We start from the raw sequence: 21,465 nt of genomic DNA on the forward strand, positions 1-21,465 counted from the left end.
TACTCTGGGCAGACCCAGTCAGTGCCCACAGGCCTGGGGCACCAGAAAAGAACTGCAGGGCCCTGCCCTGCTGGCTGGACCTTCCCTAGGCCTGCGGCCCGTCCTGGGCGGAGGTCGGCCTCTGGCCAGCACAGAGGTCCATGGTCTCCAGATGTGGCCACTGATTGAACAGCTAAATGGATGGCATCGTGGTTGACGCCCTCCTCCCTGTCTCCAGAGCTGGCTGCCGGCCCTGCCTGATAACCCCCTCGTCCGGTCAGCAGGCCGGCACCCAGCTCCTGGGGGAAAGCCTCTTGGCTTCTCCCAGCCTCTGGATGGGTGGGTGACTGATGCCAGGAGAGCCCGTGACCCCCACGGAATACGCCTGCAGCTGCCTGGTCCCGGAGGCTCCCCCAAACCACCCCAGGAAGCGCCTCCTGCAGAGACAGTTGTGGGGAGCAACAACATGACACAACATTACTGGGAATGAAAACCCTCATTCAGTCCTTCCACTCTTTTTTTCTTAATTTTCGGGATCCTTCTTGGGTAGGTGTAACAGATGGCCCCTAGCTGAGCTCTGTGGCATGGCCTCAGACAGCTCAAATGAGGCGGGGGGTCAGTTGCTGGGCACGGCCCGGCCTCAGAGCCCCCAGCAGCGTGTGGCCGCCCCACCCTGGGCCCCTGCCCCCGTGGGAACGCTAGGAGGCGGTGAGGCACTGGGAGCTGCCGCACGAGGGGGCGCACTGACCTCACGAGGCATCGAGGCACAAAAGCCTTTTCTTTTCCCACAGCCTCGTACCCCACTCCTCCCAGAACCTCTCCCTGGGCTCCCGGCTCCCAGCCTGGCCACCTCCAGCTGCCTCCAGGCTGGGTCTCCTCCCAGACAAAGCCGGATTCAGGCCCGAGAGGGCAGGCCCACGGCTTCTACCATGGAGATGAACTTTGACCCAAACGGCAAGGCTCCTGCCTGCCCCTTATTTACTCTTTAAGGCTAACCCGTTCCGCAGAGTTAACACTACACCCCCTTTTCACCCTGCACCTCCCTCCTGCATTCCGGGCCCCAACCTTCGACCCCTCCAAATTGCTGCCTCTACACCCCAGTTCTCCAAGGCCTGGCTCCAGCTTGCCCCCCACTCCAATCACCTCCTTGCTGGAAACGAAAGCCCTGCCAGGGCCACTCCGACCACAGATGCCACCGCAGACCCACGTGCAGCCACGCCACCCAGGGGGGGCTCAGATCTGGCCTGCCCGAGGCTCTGCCCCCCCCCCCCAAGAAGAAAGCCTCTGTTCTGAGGGCGGCCAGAGGGGCGGCCCGGGCGAGGCCCCTGCCCTCCAGCACCCTGCATGGCTGCAGCCAGGCTTGGGGCAGGGCCTGGAGCTTGTCTTTGCTTCGAGGGGGTGGGGGGCACAAGTAGGCAACTGCACCCCACCTGGCCACCCTCCCGGTGACTGGCAGGGACCTCATCCTCCAGTCTCCCATCCAAGCCAGAGAAACACTCTTTTTCCATTGCCAGGCAGCTGGACTGTCCCAGGTCAGGCATATTTTTAACCTTCCCAGACCTGAATAGGATAATTTCAAAACCCGTATCTCAAAAGCCCACGCGCATCAGGCACGATGACCCCGCCAGGCTGCCAGTCCCAATGACCTCCATCCGGGAATCTCTGGGATGAAGCCAACTTGCTCTCCCCGGAAGCAGGGGCGGGGGTGAGAAGCCACAGGGGCAGCCCCGAGCCCGGACCCACCCACCGGAGGCCTCAGCCCAGATTCCAACACGATCCCGTGGTCCCTCTGCAGACCACAGCGGAGGCAGCAGGAAGGCTCTGTGGTTGGCGCGGCCCCTCCCCCGTGCCACCCCGGCCACTCACCGTCCTCCTGGCTGTGGAGGTTCTGCGGGCTCCGCATCCTCTCGTCCTGGCTGGGACTCAGGCTGGAGGCCAGGTGCGGGTCAGCTGACATCCATGTGGAGTCGTTCATATCAAAATCCTCGCTGCTCACGGAAGTCTCATCCTGAGCAGGGACAAAGAAGGCGGGCATTCAACAGGGATGGGCTCTCGCCAGGCCCGAGGCAGCCTTTGGGGGAACCCCAGGGCCCCGGAGCCTTTGGAAGCCTCTGAAACCCTGCAGTGGGGGCTGGGCGGCGCCTCCTCTGCCCCCCGTGGAAGCGCCTTGGGCTCTGGTTCCTGTCGGAAGCCAGGGCTGAGGGCTGGCCCTGCCTGTAATTGAAGGCAATTACGAGGTCTTGCATCCTGGAGGGGCGGACAGCAGGACCTGGCTCTTACCCTTGTGAGCCAAGGTTGAAATAAGCGCTGTAAACAAGGGCCACCTGCTTCCCACCCCTGCCCACAGCCCGGGGGCGAGGGCTGCCCGCACAGGGGGCCAGCGAGTCCCAAGTGGGCAGCGGGACATGCTGGGCACCGACGGGACCCGGCCGACGTGCCTGTCTCCCCCCCACCAGGGCCTGCGCCCGACTCCCAGGGAGCATGCATGGAATTCTTTTCTCCCACTCCCCCGGCCCAGAGGACATTTCTGTCTTCCTCCTTCCTAACCTTTGCTGTGCTTCGAAAGATATGCTCTTGGGCGGCTTCCAGAACTGAAAAGGCCAGCCCCAGAAGTGTAGAGAAGGAAGGGGGCGGGGCAGGCAAGGGTTGGATCAGACCGCAAAAGGGGTTCAGCTCAAGGGCCTGGGGGGGCCGCCAAGGCCTTCCAAACAGCCGGCCGGCCTGCTGGAGGACCACGCCTGCCTCCTCTCCCCTCTGTGGCTTCAGGGAGCCCTTAGCCAGTCAACCAGGAACCCCTGGGGCGGGGCCCCTTCCACCCGGCCCTCTAGCAGGAAGGGACCCCACCTCCTCCTGGCCCGGCCTCTTTCAGGAGCAGCAAACAACTGTGTTTGGGAGCTGGCTGTAAAACGCAAGAAAGATGACCCAGCAGCTCCCACATCCCATCGCTGGCCTCACCACCTCCCCCAACCCCCAGAAGATACAATCGCCTCTGTGGGGCCCCGTCAGGACCTCTGGCAGAGGGCCCCCGGCCTCCCCCCAGCCCCCGCCACGCCTCCCCGCCAGGGCCCCCTTGCAGACATCTCTTTTCCAGTGAGCAAACACGCTTTGGTTTGAACTTTCTTTGCTGCTGTCCCGAGGCGGGCACAGCTGCTCTCCTCCCCCTCCCCCCCACACTGGGCTGGCAGGGAGTTTCCTGGAATTTACGGCTCCCGTGGGCACCCTCTGCGGCTGAACCCCGAGGCCACGCGGAGGCCACGGGCTGGGCCAAGCCCCCAGGCCTGCCTGGCTCGGGGGTACCCACGCATACGCCTGGGGGATGGAGCCCGTGTCCTCTGCCCACACTCACTCACGCGGGCTCCGTAAACACAGCACGTCCATCTACCCACAGCCTTCCTCGATGAAAACACGCTCGCGCACATCCACTCAGACTGTGTTCTCATACACACGTTCAGAGGATTTCTGGGCAGAAAGGGCGCCGAAGGACAAAACTCTCCCCCACATTAACTTACTAGGAGCAGAAGGAGAAGGGAGGGCCCAGGAGGTGCGGGGGTCAGCTGCTCCCCACTGCTTCCACCATCCAGGTTCTGGGAGCCAGGAAGCAGGGCATTCTTGCTGGAGCCCCTGGGTCCCCCTCGGCTGCCCAAGGGACCCTGCTCAAGGCATGCCGGGAAACCGTGGCTGAAGTAGGAAGGCCCTTTTCTGGCTCTAGGGTATTGTGCGACACTCAAGATTTAAAAGACCCGACATCATATTAACATTTGGAAGTGCTGCCTGCTCAAAATGCCCCAGCCATCCATTCCACAAGGATTTACTGTTACCTGCCACATACCGAGCACATTTCTAGGTGCTGGGCAATTCAGCTGTGGGCAAGATGAAGTCCTGGCCATCATGGTGCTCACTGGCCAGCAAGGGAGATGGACAATGAGCAGAAAAAGACATCGTGTCTTGTGGCAGTGGGGGTGACGAAGCAAAACAAAGCAGAGTAAGGGGGACAACGGCCTGCATCTGCCAGGGTGCGGGAGGAAGGTCTCACTGCTCAGGGGACATCTCAACAGAGGCCTACAGGAAGAGAGGGAGAGCCCTGTGCAGCGGCGTCCCTGGAAGCAGTCTAAGTGGTCTACGTAAGAGCGACGTGGGTCAGGCACAGCTGGTGGGCTCAGGGAGCAGCAAGAGAGCCCTGAGGCTGGAAGTAGGTGGCCAAGCACAGTGGAGGATGAAGTCTGAGGCACCCAGGGATGGCCCCTCCCAAGGCACATGTACCCTGGGCAGGGCTGTCCCTGTCACCTCTGCCTCAGAGAAAGACCTGTACAACTGTTCTACCAAACACCCTGGGGCTCGCCGAGGAACAGAAGACAGGGAGAACTGCAGGGCAGTTCTGAAGGCTCTCACACTCTGGATTCACTCGGAAAGTTTAAAATAACAGAAGCCAAAGTTTATCAGGCCCCAAGAACTCCACCTGGAACATCTCATTTCCCCCTCAGCACGGGCCCAAAAGGTACAATTATCAGCCCCATTCTACGGGTGAGAAAGCCAAGGCCCCAAGAGGTTAAGGCGCTAACAGGGGCAGGGCTGGATCTGTGCCGTCCCCAAGGCCCAGGCCCGCCCTCCTTCCTGCTATCCCTCTCGCTGGAAGGCCACGCGGCCGCTGCACCCCACAATCCACACCCCAGACGCAATCCCCTCCCTCTCCATCAGCTCCTGCTCGGGCCCCATGTCTTCTCTTCCTAAACTATCTGTCAGCCTGTTCTGTGGGCCAGGTGTGTGTCACTTAGCTGGAGCACGTCAACGTGTTAGGCGTCCATGCCTTGTCTTTCCCCAGAGAAACCTCAGGTCCTTCCAAGGGTGGGGACCAGGCCGCAGGTTCTCAGAAATCCCCACAAGGCCAGCGAGACTCACTGAATCAACTGCACTGCCCGCCGTGGCACGGTGTCTAATGAAGACGCTGCATTAACTCGACAATTATGAACTGTGGTCCACTGTGCGCAGCTTTTGAATGGAGGCCATGTGAGATATTGAACCCCAGCTGGCTGGAGGGCAGGTGGGCCAGTGGCTATGCACAGCCACGCAGTGCCTCCATCCTGCCACTGTGGGCCACCCACGTACCACCCAGGGCTTTTCTGGCTCAGGTCATAGGACTGTCCACTGAATGACCGCCCTCCCCCCCACCAGCCCTGTCCAGTGCAAATGGGGAGAGGCGGGCTATTTCACACCGCCACACCTACCACCTGCCCATGGAGGGCATCTAATGTCCACACACCCGGGGCTTTGGGACAAGGGTTTATGAAATGGCCTCACAAAGGCCCCACAAAGCAGGGCCCTGCATCAAGCCTCTCTCCGGATCTGTTACCTGCCCCTCAGAGACCTGTACCAGCTGCCCATGGGCAGCCGGCCACTGGCAGAGCTGCCATCTGCACCAAAAGCCTTTGCTATGGTGCCATCACACCACACTTCCTTCAGTCAAAAGAAGTAGCTCCAGGGAGTGGGTGTAGCTCAGTGGTTTGAGCGCCTGCTTCCCATGTACAAGGTCCCAGGTTTGATCCCTGGTACCTCCATTGAAAGAAAAAAGACAAAAAACCCAACCAGATCCCTTACCAGCAGAGTGCCCCAGGAAGAGCCAAAGGAGAGCGTGGGTGAGAAGGCTGTGTTCACCACACACCTTTACGCAGCATCTATTTGCTAGGGCCAGAGACCACTAAGGCAGGCTCTTCCCTCAGGGTCCTTGTTACCTCGGGAAGGACCAGCTAAGAATTCCAGCCCACTTGTAACTGCTGAGACCCGGGGGCTGTGGGACCCCCTTGCAGTTACCGTCCGTCTATCACTCTCTCCCCAGTGGGTTTTTCCCACTGCCCCAGGGTCCTGCCACACGAACCCCAGTTTTTTGAGACATGGCTCTAGGCACGATTTTTACCCCATGACTGCAACAGCAATTTTAAAATACTGAGAACCCAAGTCTATCAAACCTAACTTTTCAAAAAAAAAAAAAAAGAATACAACTCAATCAGATGTAGACATCTTCAATACCCACTTCTGAGGCTGACTTGGGAAAGAAGCCTTCCCGAGACCCCTTTGCAACCCACCTGCTGCAGCAGAGCCCCCAGGCGCAGAGAGGCAGAAGGTTAACTGGAGCCACCCACTCTCACCCTGAGCCAAGTGCTGAGCAGAAGTCATTGAGGAGCTCACACCTGAGCCCTGAGCAGCTTGACAGATCTGAGCATGGCTGGACTCCTGCTCGCCCAGGGGTCACAGGCTGGCACGCCTCACTTGTCCCTTCTGGAATCTCAAGGGAATTTGGTTTACTCATTTCTGCCTTATCACAAACAAGTTCAATGAAACATTCATTAGAAAACAGGAGTCGAGGAAGCCCATTTCTACCTGGCCCCCTCCCCTGGCCCCCACACAACTGGCCAGTTCTGGACCCTTTCACCTCTGCCCTCGGCTCCCTGAAGCCTGAGGCCTTGCTCACCTGCTGATGAAAGTCCAGCATATACTTGACACCAAAGGGCCTGTGCCACAGGGGGTCATGGGGTGACAGGGCCACCTGCCCTCCTGAAAAGGGAACTCAAAAGCCAGGAGGGCAGGCAGGGAGCACAGTCAGCTCCAGGGACACACCCCAATCTGAGCTCTGAGGCGAGAGGAGCGGACCAAGCCCTCCCTGCTCTTATCTGCAGTCCAAAATTCACAGGCAGGTTCAGTTTCTCTCCACCCAAGTTCCGAGGCCCTTCCCCTCTGCAGGCAAACGAGCACCAACCACTGCCCAGCCCAGGAGGAGGAGAACAGGGGAGACCACAGGGAAAATGGTGGAAACGCGCCTGTATCCAGGGCTGGTAACTACAGGCAGGTGCTATCAGTAACCTGATTAGTTTACAACTGGGGTCAATTTCTCTGGAACTGGGTTCCTGGTGGCCTCTGAAGTCGAGCCATTTGCATCCTCTGGGACAGGCGGGATCCTGGAGCGTGCCACACAATATTTTCCAGGCCTTTCCTGAGAACTGTAATTCTATCTGTACCACTTGCTTTGAGAAAGAAAAGGAGGAGGATTTGCTGAGAATTTAGTGCAACCGTAAGCCATAAGCCCTGCCCAGGAGCCCTGGCTGTGCCTTTCAGAGGCAGGTGGGGGCAGGGATGTCAGGGGGTGTTTCTGGGCCAGGCAGGAAACAGACCCCTTTCTGGACAGCCCCCAGGTCTGTTTTAGGAGAGGCCGAAGCTGCTGCTGGCAAGAACACCAGGTCTGGCAGTTGCCCCAGCACCAGCTTTATCCCAAATGGGCGGCACCGAGATGTCGAAAGTGAAGGAGCCTTTCGGCGCACTGGCGAGCGCCTCCTTCTGGTGCACCTGCAGCCTTCTGGGCCCTGGAAATTCTTCACCAAGAGGTGCTGCTTCCCCTAGTCTCCATGTCAGCGAGCATTACACACACAGCCTTCTGAGCATGCCAAGGAGGTACTGAACCGCATTTGACCCCAACTTAACCACTTCAGTTCATCAGACGGCTTATTACTGGAAGAGGAGAAGCCCACGGGGTAGAGCCACACGGGTTCAAATCCCTGTTGAGCAGGGACTGCACGAAGGAGATTTAGGGTGGTCTGAGCCACACGGCACAGCACGGCCGAGGCTGCTGCTCCACGCTATACCCCAAGCCCACCTGACCGCAGGGGAGGAGGCCAGCCTTCCGGGACACTCCCTGAGCAATTCCACTCCTTCCTGCTCACACCTCCTACCTCCTCTGCTTACCAGTCACACAAGCACAAGCTCTTCTGGGAAACGTGAAGCGGGGAGGGCTGATACACAGCCAATCGCCAACCACATTTCAGGTATTCGCTCGCACACACGCGAACACACGCACACACTCTCTCACACGGAAGGTTTGCCAGACAGAAAGGTATTCCCATGTACATGTGGGTGCTGCTGTCCCTGCTGGGATGGACGCCCGGATGCTGGCAGTGAGCATTTTCGACACCTTCGCACGAGTGTATGGAAAGGAAAACGGGCTTTTGTTTCCTAAGCAAGGGCGACTAGCTGTTTTCCCAGCGCTCCTCACCACGAGGGCCTCGCTGAGACCCCCAGTCCCTGCCATGAACGGAGGGTCTCTTTTCTTTACAAGGAAGGCTGGGTAGAGGCGTCTGGGCAGAAAAGCTTCTTCCAGCGGAGGGGAACCACTGTGAGCCAGACTTTCCTTCCAAGAAAAGGACCCAGACAAGACACAAAAGTTCTTGAGCAACTCAGGGGCGTTTCAGCTCCACAGGGCCCTGGGTAACGGAGGCTGCAGGAGAAGTTCCCCCATGTCAGCCTTCTGGGAGAAAGGCCCTGGTGGGCCGACGGGGTCAGGTCACCAGCCATGGGCGTGGGAGGAGGTGCCTTCTCTGTGAAGCAAGCCCAGCCTGAGCCAGGATTAGGCCGGGGCTTGATATTATTCAAGGACCCATTAGGTCCTAATGACTTTCCAATGAAGGGATCATTGAGTGTCTGGGGGCTGAACTAACACTGGGGCCAGGGCCATAAACCAGCCTTTTTCCCGGACCAACCCACCACCCAGAAAAGTGTTTTTAGGGCCAGGCCTCTCCCCAGAGTCCCGGGAGGTCCAGAGTTGTGGGACTGGAGGGAGAGCCATGAAACACCTCTCCCTGCATGCCCCACCTGGGAGGGCCAGCTCAGGCTGGGGTTTCCAGCAGATTCTGGGAGAAGTAGGGCTTTACCTCAAGGGAGAGGCTATTTCGAGCCAAAACCTCCTCAGAAAGAGGAGGAAATCACAGCATACACACACCATTTCAGGTGAAATCAGGAGGTTATTAATCTGCCCTCAGAGCAGACAGAAAGAAAAATCAATGTTTTAGAGGGGGAAAAAAGGTTCCATTTGAATTAATGGGTTTGTGGCTTCTCCATTGATCTGCGCCTCTTCACACTTTCTTTTTGTGCTTTTGTGCTCTTGGGGAGGAGGGAGGGAGAGAGAGGGGAGTGGGGAGGATGGGGTGGGCCTCCCGATAAGGAAAAGGACGGTCTAACCTTAACCTTTCTCCAGGAATAATGCTAATTAGCGCGGCTTAATGAGAAACGCGCCCAGGAAGCGCGGCCCGGCGAGGGCGACCCGACTCGGGCAAGCGCAGCTCAGCTCCGGGTGCGAGGAGGGAGGGGGTCACTCCTGAATCCAAACAGCTGGACTGAAATGCGGGTTGCACTCCCCACCCCCACCCCCCACCGCCAAAGTGTCCTGCCCTGGAGGACGTGGTGGAGGACGGGCGGCAGCGGGCGGAGGTGTAAATCCAACTTAACCCCGGCGCGCGCCCTCGCTCCGCCCGGCTGGCCCCCGCCCCGTGTGCCCCTCCAGGAAGGAATTCCCCTTCGCCAGGGGCCACCGACGCCCGCGGCTTCTGCTCGGACAGGACACCTGAGCGGGGCACCCGGTCCCCTCCGGGGAGGGACCGTGGCCTGCAGAAGTGGGCTCAACTCTGGAAACGGCGCCTCAACTCCCCGCGCCGCGGCGGCGAGCCCCTCCCTGCCACTCGGCGCTTCCCGTCCTCACATCCCCAAACGCAGTCCACTTCCCTTCTCCCCGCGGCGGCGGCCGCCAACTCCCGGCCCGGCTCCCACCCCGCCGCCGGCGAGCGCCTTCCTCCCCGGGACGCGGAGCCGAGCCCGCTGCAAACCGTGCGGCCGCCGCACAATACCGCGGCGCGGCGCACACAATCGCCGCCCCCCACGAGCAGCGGCGCGCACGGCCCGGGAGTGGGGTGCGCCCGGCGGCCCCGGCGCTCGCAGCCGGGCACACCTCCTCGGCCCCCCGCGGGCCCCCGAGTGCAGCCCTCCCCCTCCCCCCACTCACTCACACTCGGACACACTCACCCGCCCCCCGCCCCAGCCCACTCCGCCGAGGGCGCAGCGGCTCCCCCGCGCCCCCCTCCTCAGCCCCGGCGCAGGAAGCTCCTCCCGCGTCCCCCTCTCCGGAACCCCCCAGCCCCCCGCCCCCCTAACCGCATCTCAACGGCCGGCGGCGGCGGGAGGAGGGGGGCGGCGGCCGGGGGCCCGGAAACGGCCCGATCGCGGGGGCTCCGGGCCGGACTCCATACCTGAGCGGGGGGCGAGGCGGAGACCGGCGGCCGGGCTCGGCGAGTGAGCGGGGCGGGCGGCGGTGACAGCCCCACAGCTCCAGCTGCTGCTGCTGCTGCTGCCGCCGCGGCCGCCCGGGGAGAGGGGCTGGCACCGCCGCGGCGCGTCACTGCCCGGCCCGGGGGCGGGGGTGGCCAGGGGGAGGGCCCAGGCGAGCGGCGGCGGCAGCGGCGGCGGCGGCGCCGCGGCCGGGAGGGAGGAAGGAGGAGGGGGGCACCGGGCACGGGGAGGCGGGGGAGGGGGGCGGGACCGGGCACGGGGCGGGGGCCGGGGGGAGGGGAGCGCCGGGAGGGCGCACGCACGGGGAGGAGGAGCAGGAGGAGGAGGTGGAGGAGTGGGCTCGGGGGGAGGGGGAGAGGAAAAGGAGGCACCCAGGGAGAGGAGGAGGGAGGGAGGGGACGAAGAGGAGGAGGAGGAAGAGGGAGGGGGCGCTGAGCCAGGTAGGGGGTGGGGGTGAGGGCGCGCAGGACGCGCCGCCGAGCTCTCGGGGGGAGAGCGCTCTTAAGGGGGAGGCACTTCGAGGAGGAGCTGTGCTGGGGGGCTGTGCCCGGGAAAGGGGGCGGTGGAGTCGGCTCCCGCCTCCAGCTCCCGAAGGCCGCCGTGTCAGGGTCCGAGAGGTTGGGGGGGCGGGGCACACGGCGAGCCCGGAGCGTTCAGGCCCAGAGAGGGAGACTTGGCCCAAAGAAAGTGACTCAGGCCCCATCAGGAACTCTCCGCGCCCCGGAGCCTTCGGGCCGCCCTCGTCCCCCGCGTGTCTCCGGGCTTCCCCTGGACGCGGGTCCTCTCTGGGTGGGGCTGCCGGGGCAGGGGGCTCGGCCCCGGGTGGTCTGGAGCGATAGCCTGGACTAGGAAAGGCTGGCACGTGGCCTGCTCTCGGCCGCCCCCCCGCCCCCACCTCAGGGCCCCCCTTTTCTTGATCAAGTTCAAGCTCAGGCTCCTCGGCACTGCCCACCCGCTGCCCCTCCCCTCCCCCTCCTCCCTTCCGCACCGTCTCGCCTCTTCACTCTTCCTTTGTCTCTTTCCCACCACTTAGTTTACACCCTCCCCTGCGCTCCCTCCCCGGGGCGGGCGCCTTAGCGTCCCGGCTGCGCTCACCTGTTCGACCCAAACCTTCCGGCGGTCCCCAGCGCCCGGAGGCTCGCGGTCCCCCGCCCCCACCCCCCGGTCATTGTGCTCCTCTAGACCCCACGGGGCCGGCTCCTAAGGGCGCGCGAGCTCCAGCTGTAAAGTAATGGGATGTCTGCAAGGACGGTCCATCCCAGACCCGAGAGCACACCGTGGGCAGGGGCAGTGCGGGGCAGCGGGAAGACCCGCGCGGCTCGGAGACGCGGGGCCCGGGACCGACAGTCGTCCGCCTGGGGGGGCGGGAGAGGGCGGAATGGGGCGTCGCGGGTGGGGGCACCTGGACGGCGGAGCAACCTCAGACTCGGCCTGAAACGTGACACGCTCGTCCCTAAACAGCAGAATTAGCCCCCTCAGGGAAGACGGGTCAGAGGTACCGGGGTCAGATATCCGCCCCGCCCCCCCCACGCCCTCTGCTACAATAGATCGGCTCAAAAACACTCGTGCTTCAACAGGGATGGAGAGCCACCTTCATGGAATTCTGTGGGGACATGGTCAAAAAACAACACAAGCCAACAACAAAAAACAATAACGATCCCACCTCCTGGGTCCTCCGGTCGCGTCAGACAGGAAGGGCAGTTTCTACTGACTTCTCTAGGCTACAACTCATTCGCAGGGGAACCGGCAGAGAGGAGAAAAGGAGACAGCCACTGCGGGGTTTGCAATTTTGAAACAGGCTGCTTTTAAACCCTCCAACTTTTTTTCTGTAAAATGCTTTTTTCTTTCTTCCCCTGAAAGCTTTGCATTGTAAGAACCAAGGTAAAGCGAGGCTCCCTCTACAGGGGAGAGTTGGAAGTACAATACCATAGGTTCGGAGCTCAGAACTCATCCCTCAGAAAAATGAAAGGATGACAACACACAGATTAAGGAAAGACTTCCTTCCGCTCAGGCTAAGGTTTTACTGTCAATATAAAACTCTTTTTATAAATTATTTTTATTGGGGTAAAATATATATAAAGTTTGGCATTTAACCATTTTTAAGTGGTATAATTCAGCGGCATTAATTACATTTGCAATGTTGTGCCAACAACCATCAGGTCTATTTCCAAAACTTTTTCATCATCCCAGATAGAAACTCTATCAATAAAGCACTAACTCCCCATTCACCTATCCACCAACCTCCCAGTAACCTCTAATCTACTTTGTCTCTATGGATTTGCTTATTCTAGTTATTTCATATACGTGAAATCATCAAGTATTTGCCCTTTTGTGCCTGGCTTCCTTCACTAAGCATCATGTCCCCAAGGCTCATCCATGTTGTAGCATGTGTCGGAACGTCATTCCTTTTTATCGCTGAACAATACCCCATTGCGTTATTTATCCATCCACTGTGAATAGTGCAGCGACGAACACTCCGGGATGAGTATCTGTCTGAGTCCCTGTTTTAAATTCTTTTGAATATATATCTAGGGGTGGGATTGCTGGGTCATACGGTAATACTATGCATAACTTTTCATGGAACCACCAAACTGTTTTCCACAGTGACTGCACTATTTTACAGACCCACCAAAAATGTACAAGGGTTCCAATTTCTCTGCATCCTCAGCAACACTTAGTTTCCTTTTTTTTTTTTTTTGAGGGCCCAGGGCCGGAGATTGAACCTGGGACCTCGCATGTGAAAAAGTGGGGCTCAACAACTGAGCCACATCAGCTCCCCTGAGGGGCTTTTTCGTTTGTTTTGCTTGTTTTTGTTTTTGTTTTTAGGAGGCACCAGGAACAGAACCTAGGACCTTCCCATATGGGAAGCAGGTGCTCAACTGCTTGAGCCACATCCGCTGCCCTTTTTTTTTTTTTTGGTTAATACCCATCCTAAAAGGTGTCAAGTGGTATCTCATTGTGGTTTTGACTTGCTTTTCCCTAATGACTAATGACACTGAATATCTTTTCACATGCTTATTGACCATTTTTATATCTTCTTTGGAGTAATGTCTATTCAAGTACATTTTTAATGGCATTGTCTTTTGAGTGTTAAATTGTAATTCTTGGTATAGTCTAGATACTAAATCCTCATGAGACATATGGTTTCCAAATAATTTTCCCCCATTCTGTGGATTGTACACAATTTTTTAAAAAGAAGGTGTAAGGGGAATAGATGTGGTTCAAGCAGTTGAGCACCTGCTTCCCACATGGGAGGTCCTGGGTTCAGTTCCTGGGGCTTCTTAAAAAAAGCAAGCAAACAAACAAAAAAACCAACTTAGGGGAGCCAGTGTGGCTCAGTGGTTGAGTGCTGGCTTCCTACACATGAGGTCCTGGGTTCAATCCCCAGCCCCGGCACCTCTAAATAAATAAATAAATAAATAATAAAATAAAAGAGGGTTTAAGCATGTCACCTTTTATTGCTGAAACCAAATGTGTTTTCAAACCAATTCCCAGTTTTCTCTATTATATTTTCACTTCTCTTCCTCGGTGATGCAGGACAGAGGCATCAATACCCAGAGTTCACACGTTGGTGCCCAGGAGTGATATTAGAATGAATTAGTGGCCACTACTCTTCAGCTCATCCAGGGGAAACTGACAACATGGCAACAAAATGAGATAATTCAGGCCCAGGAGTCCCCATCTCTTCCCGCCACATTTCTAGAGACCTTTGACTTCTTCAGGCCTGAGTCACGGTTTCGCAGGGGTAGTGGACATCTGGGCTTGAAAGGTAAGGCCAAATCCAACTGAAGTGCAAAGGTGGAACTGATCTCGGATAACTCACCTCCTCTCTGGCTAATAAAAAAGAGCCAGTACTGCCCAGAAGGGCAAAGCCGTGGTTTTCTCTAGGCATGAAACGTGAACTATTTACCACCCCGGAGGTAAAACAGACCCACAGAAGGCAGCAGTGGGGAGCCCTGGAGAAACCTGGAGAAACCTGGCTGAGAGCAGCACCATGAATGAGGCAGTGTTCACGTGCGCTGGCGCAGACGCCAGCCGGCAGAAAGCTCCCAGATCCTTATCCCTGCGGGAGCTGCCACTCCTTGAGTAACCTTGTATAGGCTGCTCTCAGTGTCCTTGTGTGTCTGGACAACTCCCTCGATCCTTAAAGTGGCCACAGCACAGGTCCCAGCAAGGAATCAGGTGACCTAGTTTCTTGATTATGAATTCTCCCATTGATGTGTCCTTTTTGCTGGCCCCAGTCTGATGAGAGGTTAGGGCAGAGAAAGCTGTCCTATCTGCTAAAGGGGACAGTGCTGCCTTACTGCCCCTCCAGGCTCTGTAAACAGTGGGTGCTTTTGTAAGCAGACGATGGGCAAGGCATGTGCTCTACGGAGCAGCTAACCCCGCAGACGGCTTCCTGGGTAGAATCAGCTTGCTCCGCCGGGGGCCTCAGCCATGCAAACCAGGAGCTGGCTATTATTAGGAAGAGCAGAATCTTGGCTGACCAGCACGGATGCTGTTCAAGCATCTCAACCCATTTAAAAACCCATTTACCCCCACAAAGTACTTATTAATGACAGAGGGGGAATTGTACCTGTACAAGGGAAAGATCTGGCAGGCACCCCGCCCCCCAACCAAGCAATCAAGTTCAGCAGCCCCCAAAGAGGGGCTGCCTGGCCAGATGGGCGCACCTCCTAAAGACAGGAAGTCAGAAGACACAGCCTCCCCTGTGTCGGGTTCTCCCCCGAAATGCTTCATCTGAATTTGATCACGAGGAAACCACCAGACAAGAAATCCAGGAGAGAAGTGCCACAACACGACTGCCTGGACTCTTCAGAAAGTCCAGGATTGGTGACTCTCCTGCCACCAATTCATTCTAAATGATGAGACTAAAGATAAACAACTATAAGTGTGAATTTTGATAGGATCCTGAAGACGAGATAGACTAGGGGAGGGGGAGGGAGGGTGGGAGACAGGGTGTCGGGTGGAGACAGAGGGAAGGGTGGAGATAGGGGTTTGCAGAGACGGGATGGGGTGGAGGAAGGAGGTGGGAGGGAGGTGTTGGGCGAGGCAGGAACTAGGGGTGAGGGCAAGGGTGGGGTCTGGAGTGGACAGGAAAGGCCCCTCCCAGGAGCAGGCCTGCCAGTGCTCTAATCCCCGGAAGGCAGAAGCTGACAGTCTAGTTGACAGTCAGGTGAAGACCTGGGGAAACAGCCTTCAGGCAGAGGGGGCCCCATTGCAAAGGCCCTGAGGGAACGGGCTTGGCATGTGCAAGGAACAGAAAGGCAACCAGTGTGGCTGGAGCACGGTGGGCTGGGGTGGGGGAGGCTAGGAGGTGAGGGTGAAAGGACATGCAGAGTTTGTGTACCGTGGTGAGGTGTGTGCGCTATCTGAATTACGTCTTTAGATCAGGGGAGATGAGATTAGAAGGAGGCAAGGATGGAAGAGGGGCCAGCAGTGAGGAGGTCAAATAGAAAAGGTACAGCCAAATCAGACTTGGTTCAAATTCTGGCTCTGACACTAGTCAATGCTTGGGCTTGATACCTCAACCTCTCTAAGCCTCAGTTTCCTCATAGTGTGTTTAACACAGTACTTAAACATTAGTGTATTTAACATAGCACCAAAATTTCCCCTTTGAGATTAGAAAGGGTAGTAGCCAGGCTCCAAGACCGTCCAGGGTGATCCTGGTTTCCTGGTATTCACTCCCTAGGCTACTCAGTCCCTTGTTACAATGAATAGGGCCATGCAACCCATAGGATACTGCAAACCCATAGGATACTATAAACACATAAAGCACTTGTGTAACCAATAGGATATTGTGGAAATGAGGGTGTGTAACTTTGGAGGTGAGGGCATAAAAGACACCATGATCTTTTTCCCACTGGGAGTACTTGGTAAATGGTGGTTTTTGTCATCATCCTGATTCTAAATCTTCATGGTGACTGTCATATCCCTCTCTACAACTGGGCCAATTTACTGTCACCAGCAATATCTGACAGTTGTTTTGCTACACTTTTTTTTTTTTAAGATTTATTTATTTTCCCCCCTTTCCCTCCTCCTGCCTTGCTGTTTTTGCTGTCTGTGTTGTCTTCTCATTTTCTCTCCTCTAGGATCCACCGGGATTCGATCCTGGAGACCTCTTATGGGGACAGGTTCCCTGTCAATTGAGCCACCTCAGTTCCTGGTCTCTGCTGCACTTCACCTTGACTCTCTCCTTGTCTCTCTTTTGACACATCATCATCTTGCTGTGTGACTTATGTGCATGGGGCACTGGCTCACCACGTGGGCACTCGTGCAGGCACTTGTGCAGGCACGGGCTCACCACGCGGGCACTCACATGGGCACTGGCTTGCTGTGTGGGCACACTCTCTCTTTTTTTTCACCAGGAGGTCCCAGGGATTGAACCCAGTTCCTCCCATACGGTAGGCAGAAGCTCTATCTCTTGAGCCACATCCGCTTCCCTCACTACACATTTGTCGCAGCTTAGTATTAGCAATCTCTTTTACCTTTGCCAATCTGAAAGGTGAAAAATGGTTTCTGTTATTCTCAAAGCTTTGCCCTTTTAATTTGGGAATGCAAGTATATATGTGTATCATGGTTTATTGACCAATTGTATCTCCTTTTTTTGAGAATAACCTGTTCATATCCTTTGCCCATTTTCCTATTTGGGTTGTTGGTCTTTTTTTTTTTGTAAGCGCTTTGGAAATTAAGAAAATTAATATTTTGTCATATATTTTGTAAATATGTTTTCCTTTTATTTCCTTTTTATTTTGTTTATAATGGGATTCTTTTTTTTTTTTTTTTTTTTTGCCACATGGAAATTTTGCAGTTTTATATCGTCCAATTAATTTTTTTCCTTTTAGCATTCAGGGTTTCAGATCTCTGACTGGAAGGGAGAAACAAAGACACTCTCCACCCCCACCAAATCTAGACCCCTGCAGCCCCCCGCTCTGAACTTGAAGTGTCAATCTCATGGACCACCCAGCTGGCTCTTAGCTGATACATCATCTGCTGACAGGTTCCTGCCAGTCTTCCACCACTTCATGCGCTTGTGCCACTTCCCATCTCCTGCCTTATCCCTCATTTCCTCAACTGCACCAATAACTCTCAGAGGCTGTACACAGTAGGGGCTCATCTCTGCATCACTCAGGACCCTGTCCTGCCCACCACAACAGAGCTCGGAACGGGCACACCACCCTGAGCTCCATCCCAAGCGCGGCACCTTGGGTAACTCCTGCCAGAGGTGCACCTGCCTCTTCCCTTCCCTCTCTCCGGGCTCCTTTGGAGAGGCTCGTCCAAGAGCCACGGCCGCAGCAACCCAGCAGCCACACTCCCAGGTGGGCACCCCAGAGAAAGAAGTACAAAGGCCCCTAAAAGACATATTCCAGGGCTGGTCACAACAGCTCCAAGTTGCAAACTACCCAAATGTCCACCGATGGAGAATGGATACACTGTGGTCCATCCACACATCCAGCAGAAGGAGTGGGCTCCTGAGACGCCACAGCACGAATGACTCTCGCAAACTTAAGTTTGTGAGCAAGAGGAGCCAGACGCAAAAGAGCACCTGCTGTGGGATTCCATCTCTATGACGTTCTAGAACACGCAAAGCCTATCTATGCTATTAGAAGCCAGGGCGGGGATGGATGGGGAGTGATTGGAAGGGGACGGCAGGGGTCTCTGGGGCAGGGGTCTCTGGGGCGCTGGTCACAGGAGGCATATTCAATTTGCGAAAATTTTCTGAGCTGTCCACGTAATGATTTGTATTCTTCTCCCTGTGTGTTATACACATCAATAAAAGTTTAAAAAAGAAAGTCAAAACCAGTTAACATGGCTAAGCAGCCTGGAGCTTGCTGCAATCAATTACTGCAACCCACTCTCTGCCAGACTCGTGCTGGGTGGTATGTCTACATTATCTTATTTAATCAGCCAAATAACAAGGTTGAGATTAACCACCATTTTGCACAGGAAGAGCAGAGGCCCTGGGAGGAAGGTTAAGTGACTGACCCAGCCACCCAGGAATGAGGAAATGGGTGCTCAGACAGGGCAGGGCATGTGCCCAAGGTCACCACCAGAGGCCAGAGGCCGGGCTAGGGTTGGACCCAGAATGCGCCGTGTGCCCTGCTGGATGGGACCGCTGAGCCGTCGCGTGGAGCAGCCCTTCACTGGCCGCCAGCAGAGCTGAGCGGGTCTGGGCCACGGGCCGCAGGTGGTTGCCCCTGGGCTGTGAGCTGGGACCCGGCCGGCAGGGGCTGCTCCAAGTCACTCCAGCCTATTACTGGACCCCGGGGCTTCTCAAAGCAACCCCTGGTGGAGGCGGGGCCTAGGGAGGCCCATGGGGTGAAGCTCTAGCCGGCTCCCTGGCAGGGGACTGGGCGAGATGGGGTGGCTACACGGAGGCTTCCGGTGAGGGCCTCTCTGCAGATGCCAAGACACTGACTACTGCTGCTGGAGGAGACCCCAGTGCGAAATGGGGCAGGTCACCAAGAGAGAGGGGCAGGCAGCATTTCCTGTCTGGGTCCTAAATTCCTTCATGACAAAGCCTGGCAGGCATGGGGGGCGCGGTAAAGGGGAGGGGGGTGCTGGGACAGCCGAGGGTTCTAGGGGCCAGAGCTGCTGCCAAGAGGCCTTTCTGGCCGTGGCTTTGAGTGTTTGGAGGCCAGAGCCCAAGGGGGTGGGGGCTGGAGGCGAGCAGGGGAGCAGGGGATGGGGAAGTGTTATTCGCATTCAAGCCCCCCTCAGTGTCACCTCCAGCAAGTGACGTGACCACTCCAAGCCTTAGTTTTAGCATCTCTAAAATGGGGGAAACAGCAGTGACTTGTTTCAGAAGGTTGAAGAGGCTGAAAGGAGGGGACCTCGGGAGAGCGCTGGCCTGGTGGCTGGCACGGGGCCACTGCCCAGATCTTAGTGACTGTTAAACGAGGACCACGAGGGTGAGGATGATGAGGATGCGGTGAGTAAAGAGTAAACCTCCACTGAGCCCTACTTTGGTCCCGGGATAGGCTGCAGAGCAGGGACGACCGGGAGCCCTGAGCACAGCCGAGCCTGCCCTCGGGCTCCTGGCTGTGCTGGAGGCTGCTGGTGGCCTCAGCCTGTCCCTCCCCTGACTACACTGTCTGCCGCCTCGTCTCCCTCCCCTTCCCTGGGAAATAACTGCACCGATGACGGAGGGTCCAGGGCTTCCCTTCTCACTACCGGGCGTTGGACAAGTTATTCCAGCTGCCGTTTCCCCAGGTTGTGAGGAATTAAATTCCATGTCTGTGAGTGGCACACAGTAGGTCTGCAACAAATGCCAGTTTCTACATTCCTCCTTGCCTCTGCCTCCTCTCTTCTCCTTCCTTTGCACTGTTCCTCATTGTCTTTTCCTTACTGTTCTTTTCCACAGCCCAGGCCTTTGGCATCTGAACACCCAAAGGTATTGCAAAGCTCAGCTGACGCACTTAGGCAGTACCAGATACCGTGGACTAGCTTCCAAGACCCAACTCACTTCTCCCTTGTCTTTCTCAGTCAAGGAGCACTTAAAAATGAATTTTTTACAGTCTCCCCTGTAGGTGGGGTTGCCATTTGATTTTGTCCTGGCCAGTGAGATGTCAACAAAGGCTGTTGCCAACTTTCTGGAAAAACTTTTGCTTTGCTAGACTAGGCAAATACCACTCTCCTTAAATGAAGACAAGATGGCTGGGGCAATAGCAACCAACTTGCAACCATGAGGAAATGGTCAACAACATCACAGAGACACCAGCCCCAACTGTAGACATTAGCACCAACTGTATCTCCTCCACCCCTTCTGTTTCAGGAGTAAAATAATCCTTGTGTTTGCAATACAGCCAGTTGGGTTTTTTTGGTACTTGTGGCCAGAAACATTCCTGACTGATTCACAAGGCTCCTGATGTGGATGGACCAGACAAAAAGGAACCCCACTCCTATGGGGTCTTTTCTCTAGGGGGTTAACTCCTCAAGAGACTGGAAGGGGGTGTCCGTGTTCAGGCACCAGGCACCTGCTACGTATACTGTGATGCTTGGGGGCAGACAAGAATTGATTTCCATTGCCCATGGACTCTGCAAGAAGGAGAGGTATCCAGGCTACTGCATCGGTATGTGCGGGGCAATTCCTGAGCCACCACAGTGTCCTGGTACCTTCTGTATCTATCCAGTTTTTCCTGGAGGCACTCTGAGTCACTCCAAACAACTTATTTGGCCTTAAAATGACCACGGGGGGAGGGGCTGGCCAGGTGTAGGCTGTTTTATTCATCTCTATCAAGGAGGAAATTTCAAAAGAGAAGAGGAACAGCCTGCTTGAGGCCAGGCTGCTTGTGGTCACACGGGGCTGGACCCCTCTCCCTGATCATCTTCAGCACCCCAGCCCAAAGTGCAGGGACACCCAGACCCTGTTCTTGGGGTTCTGAAGAAGGGTGGAGGGGGGGGTCCTTGGGGACAGAGGGGGCAGACAGGCAGAGGTCTGGGTCCCCTCTCCAGCTTTGCCAGTGACACGCTTGTCTGCTGCTGACCCTTGACACTTCCCAGAAGTTTCCCGTACAGAAAGGGGCTCCTCTACCAAAAAGCAAAACGGGAAACCCCCGACGTCTGGCCCAAACCTGCTGTTCCAGTAACAGGGATGTTGCAGCAATGAGAAATGAAAGTTAGACAGCTGGCCAGGGGAAGCGCCACAAAGGGAACCAAAGCTACTGGACTCTCTCTCCAGTGCTCATCACCCCAAGTTAGAAGCCTGCTCTACTCTGGCAGAGGAAGAATCACCACAAGACTTCCCATTGCATGTGACAAATTCCCCACCCAGGTGGTAAGCCCCGCAGGAGCTGTTCTCGGCAGACTACTCAAGCTTATCCCGGGGAGTCTCCCTCTCACCCTCTGTCCTAGCCCCCTTGCTACTACAACCACAGGGCCTTTGCATCTGCTGCCTCCTCCACCTAAAAAACCCTCCCTCCCTCGTCTCCTCAGGGCTGCCCAGTTCTCATCATTCCGGCCTCGGCTCAGAAGCCACCTCTTCAGAGAGATCTTGCCTCGAGGGGCAGCCTCTCATCTTAGCCTATAATAATTCTCTGCCCCCAAATTTCTTGCTTTTGCCTCTTTTCTCCTTCCTGACTTGGTTATCAAGTCCTCCATAAGCCTGAGTCCCTGAGGGTGGGTACTTTGTTTGGCTTACTCTGCTATGCCTCAATGCTCTGAATAGCCCAGCACTTAGTAGGAACTTAAAAAATGACTTTTGAATGAATGAATGAATGAATGAATGAGGAAGTTTCTTTAAAACTACACAAACACAGGGTCTTAGGGAGGGCGAGGTCTGGCAGACTGTGAGCACGAGGAGTGGGAGGGGAGGCGCTGTCCACCCTCAGCAGGGGTTGGGGGAGTGCAGACAGGGCGCGCGGGGAGGGGGCTCCACACCCGCTTACC

General features: G+C 56.6%; 1 protein-coding gene and 1 long non-coding RNA gene across 7 annotated transcripts in view; one reads left to right on the forward strand and one right to left on the reverse strand.

Annotated features, from left to right (window-relative positions):
* The window catches only part of NOL4L (nucleolar protein 4 like), a 126,045-nt gene that overhangs the window by 26,831 nt on the left and 77,749 nt on the right, over positions 1-21,465 (reverse strand). For all 4 annotated transcript variants that reach the window (XM_071211631.1, XM_058286892.2, XM_058286891.1 and 1 more), the window contains one exon: positions 1,846-1,987. In XM_071211631.1, the coding sequence (XP_071067732.1) occupies positions 1,846-1,987 (142 nt within the window). The remainder of the gene's footprint in view (positions 1-1,845; positions 1,988-21,465) is intronic.
* Positions 10,014-17,722, forward strand: LOC131275764 (uncharacterized). 3 transcript variants are annotated; one of them, XR_009183194.2, is made up of 4 exons: positions 10,014-10,080; positions 11,655-12,094; positions 13,615-13,846; positions 16,923-17,722. It is a non-coding gene; the product is annotated as an uncharacterized lncRNA (long non-coding RNA). The 3 variants fall into 3 exon arrangements; XR_009183195.2 differs by having other exon boundaries at positions 11,655-11,856; positions 16,923-17,720; XR_009183196.2 differs by lacking the exon at positions 11,655-12,094 and having other exon boundaries at positions 16,923-17,718.

Source organism: Dasypus novemcinctus, chromosome 24 (genome assembly GCF_030445035.2).
Source record: "Dasypus novemcinctus isolate mDasNov1 chromosome 24, mDasNov1.1.hap2, whole genome shotgun sequence".
Classification (NCBI taxonomy): Eukaryota; Metazoa; Chordata; class Mammalia; order Cingulata; family Dasypodidae; genus Dasypus; species Dasypus novemcinctus.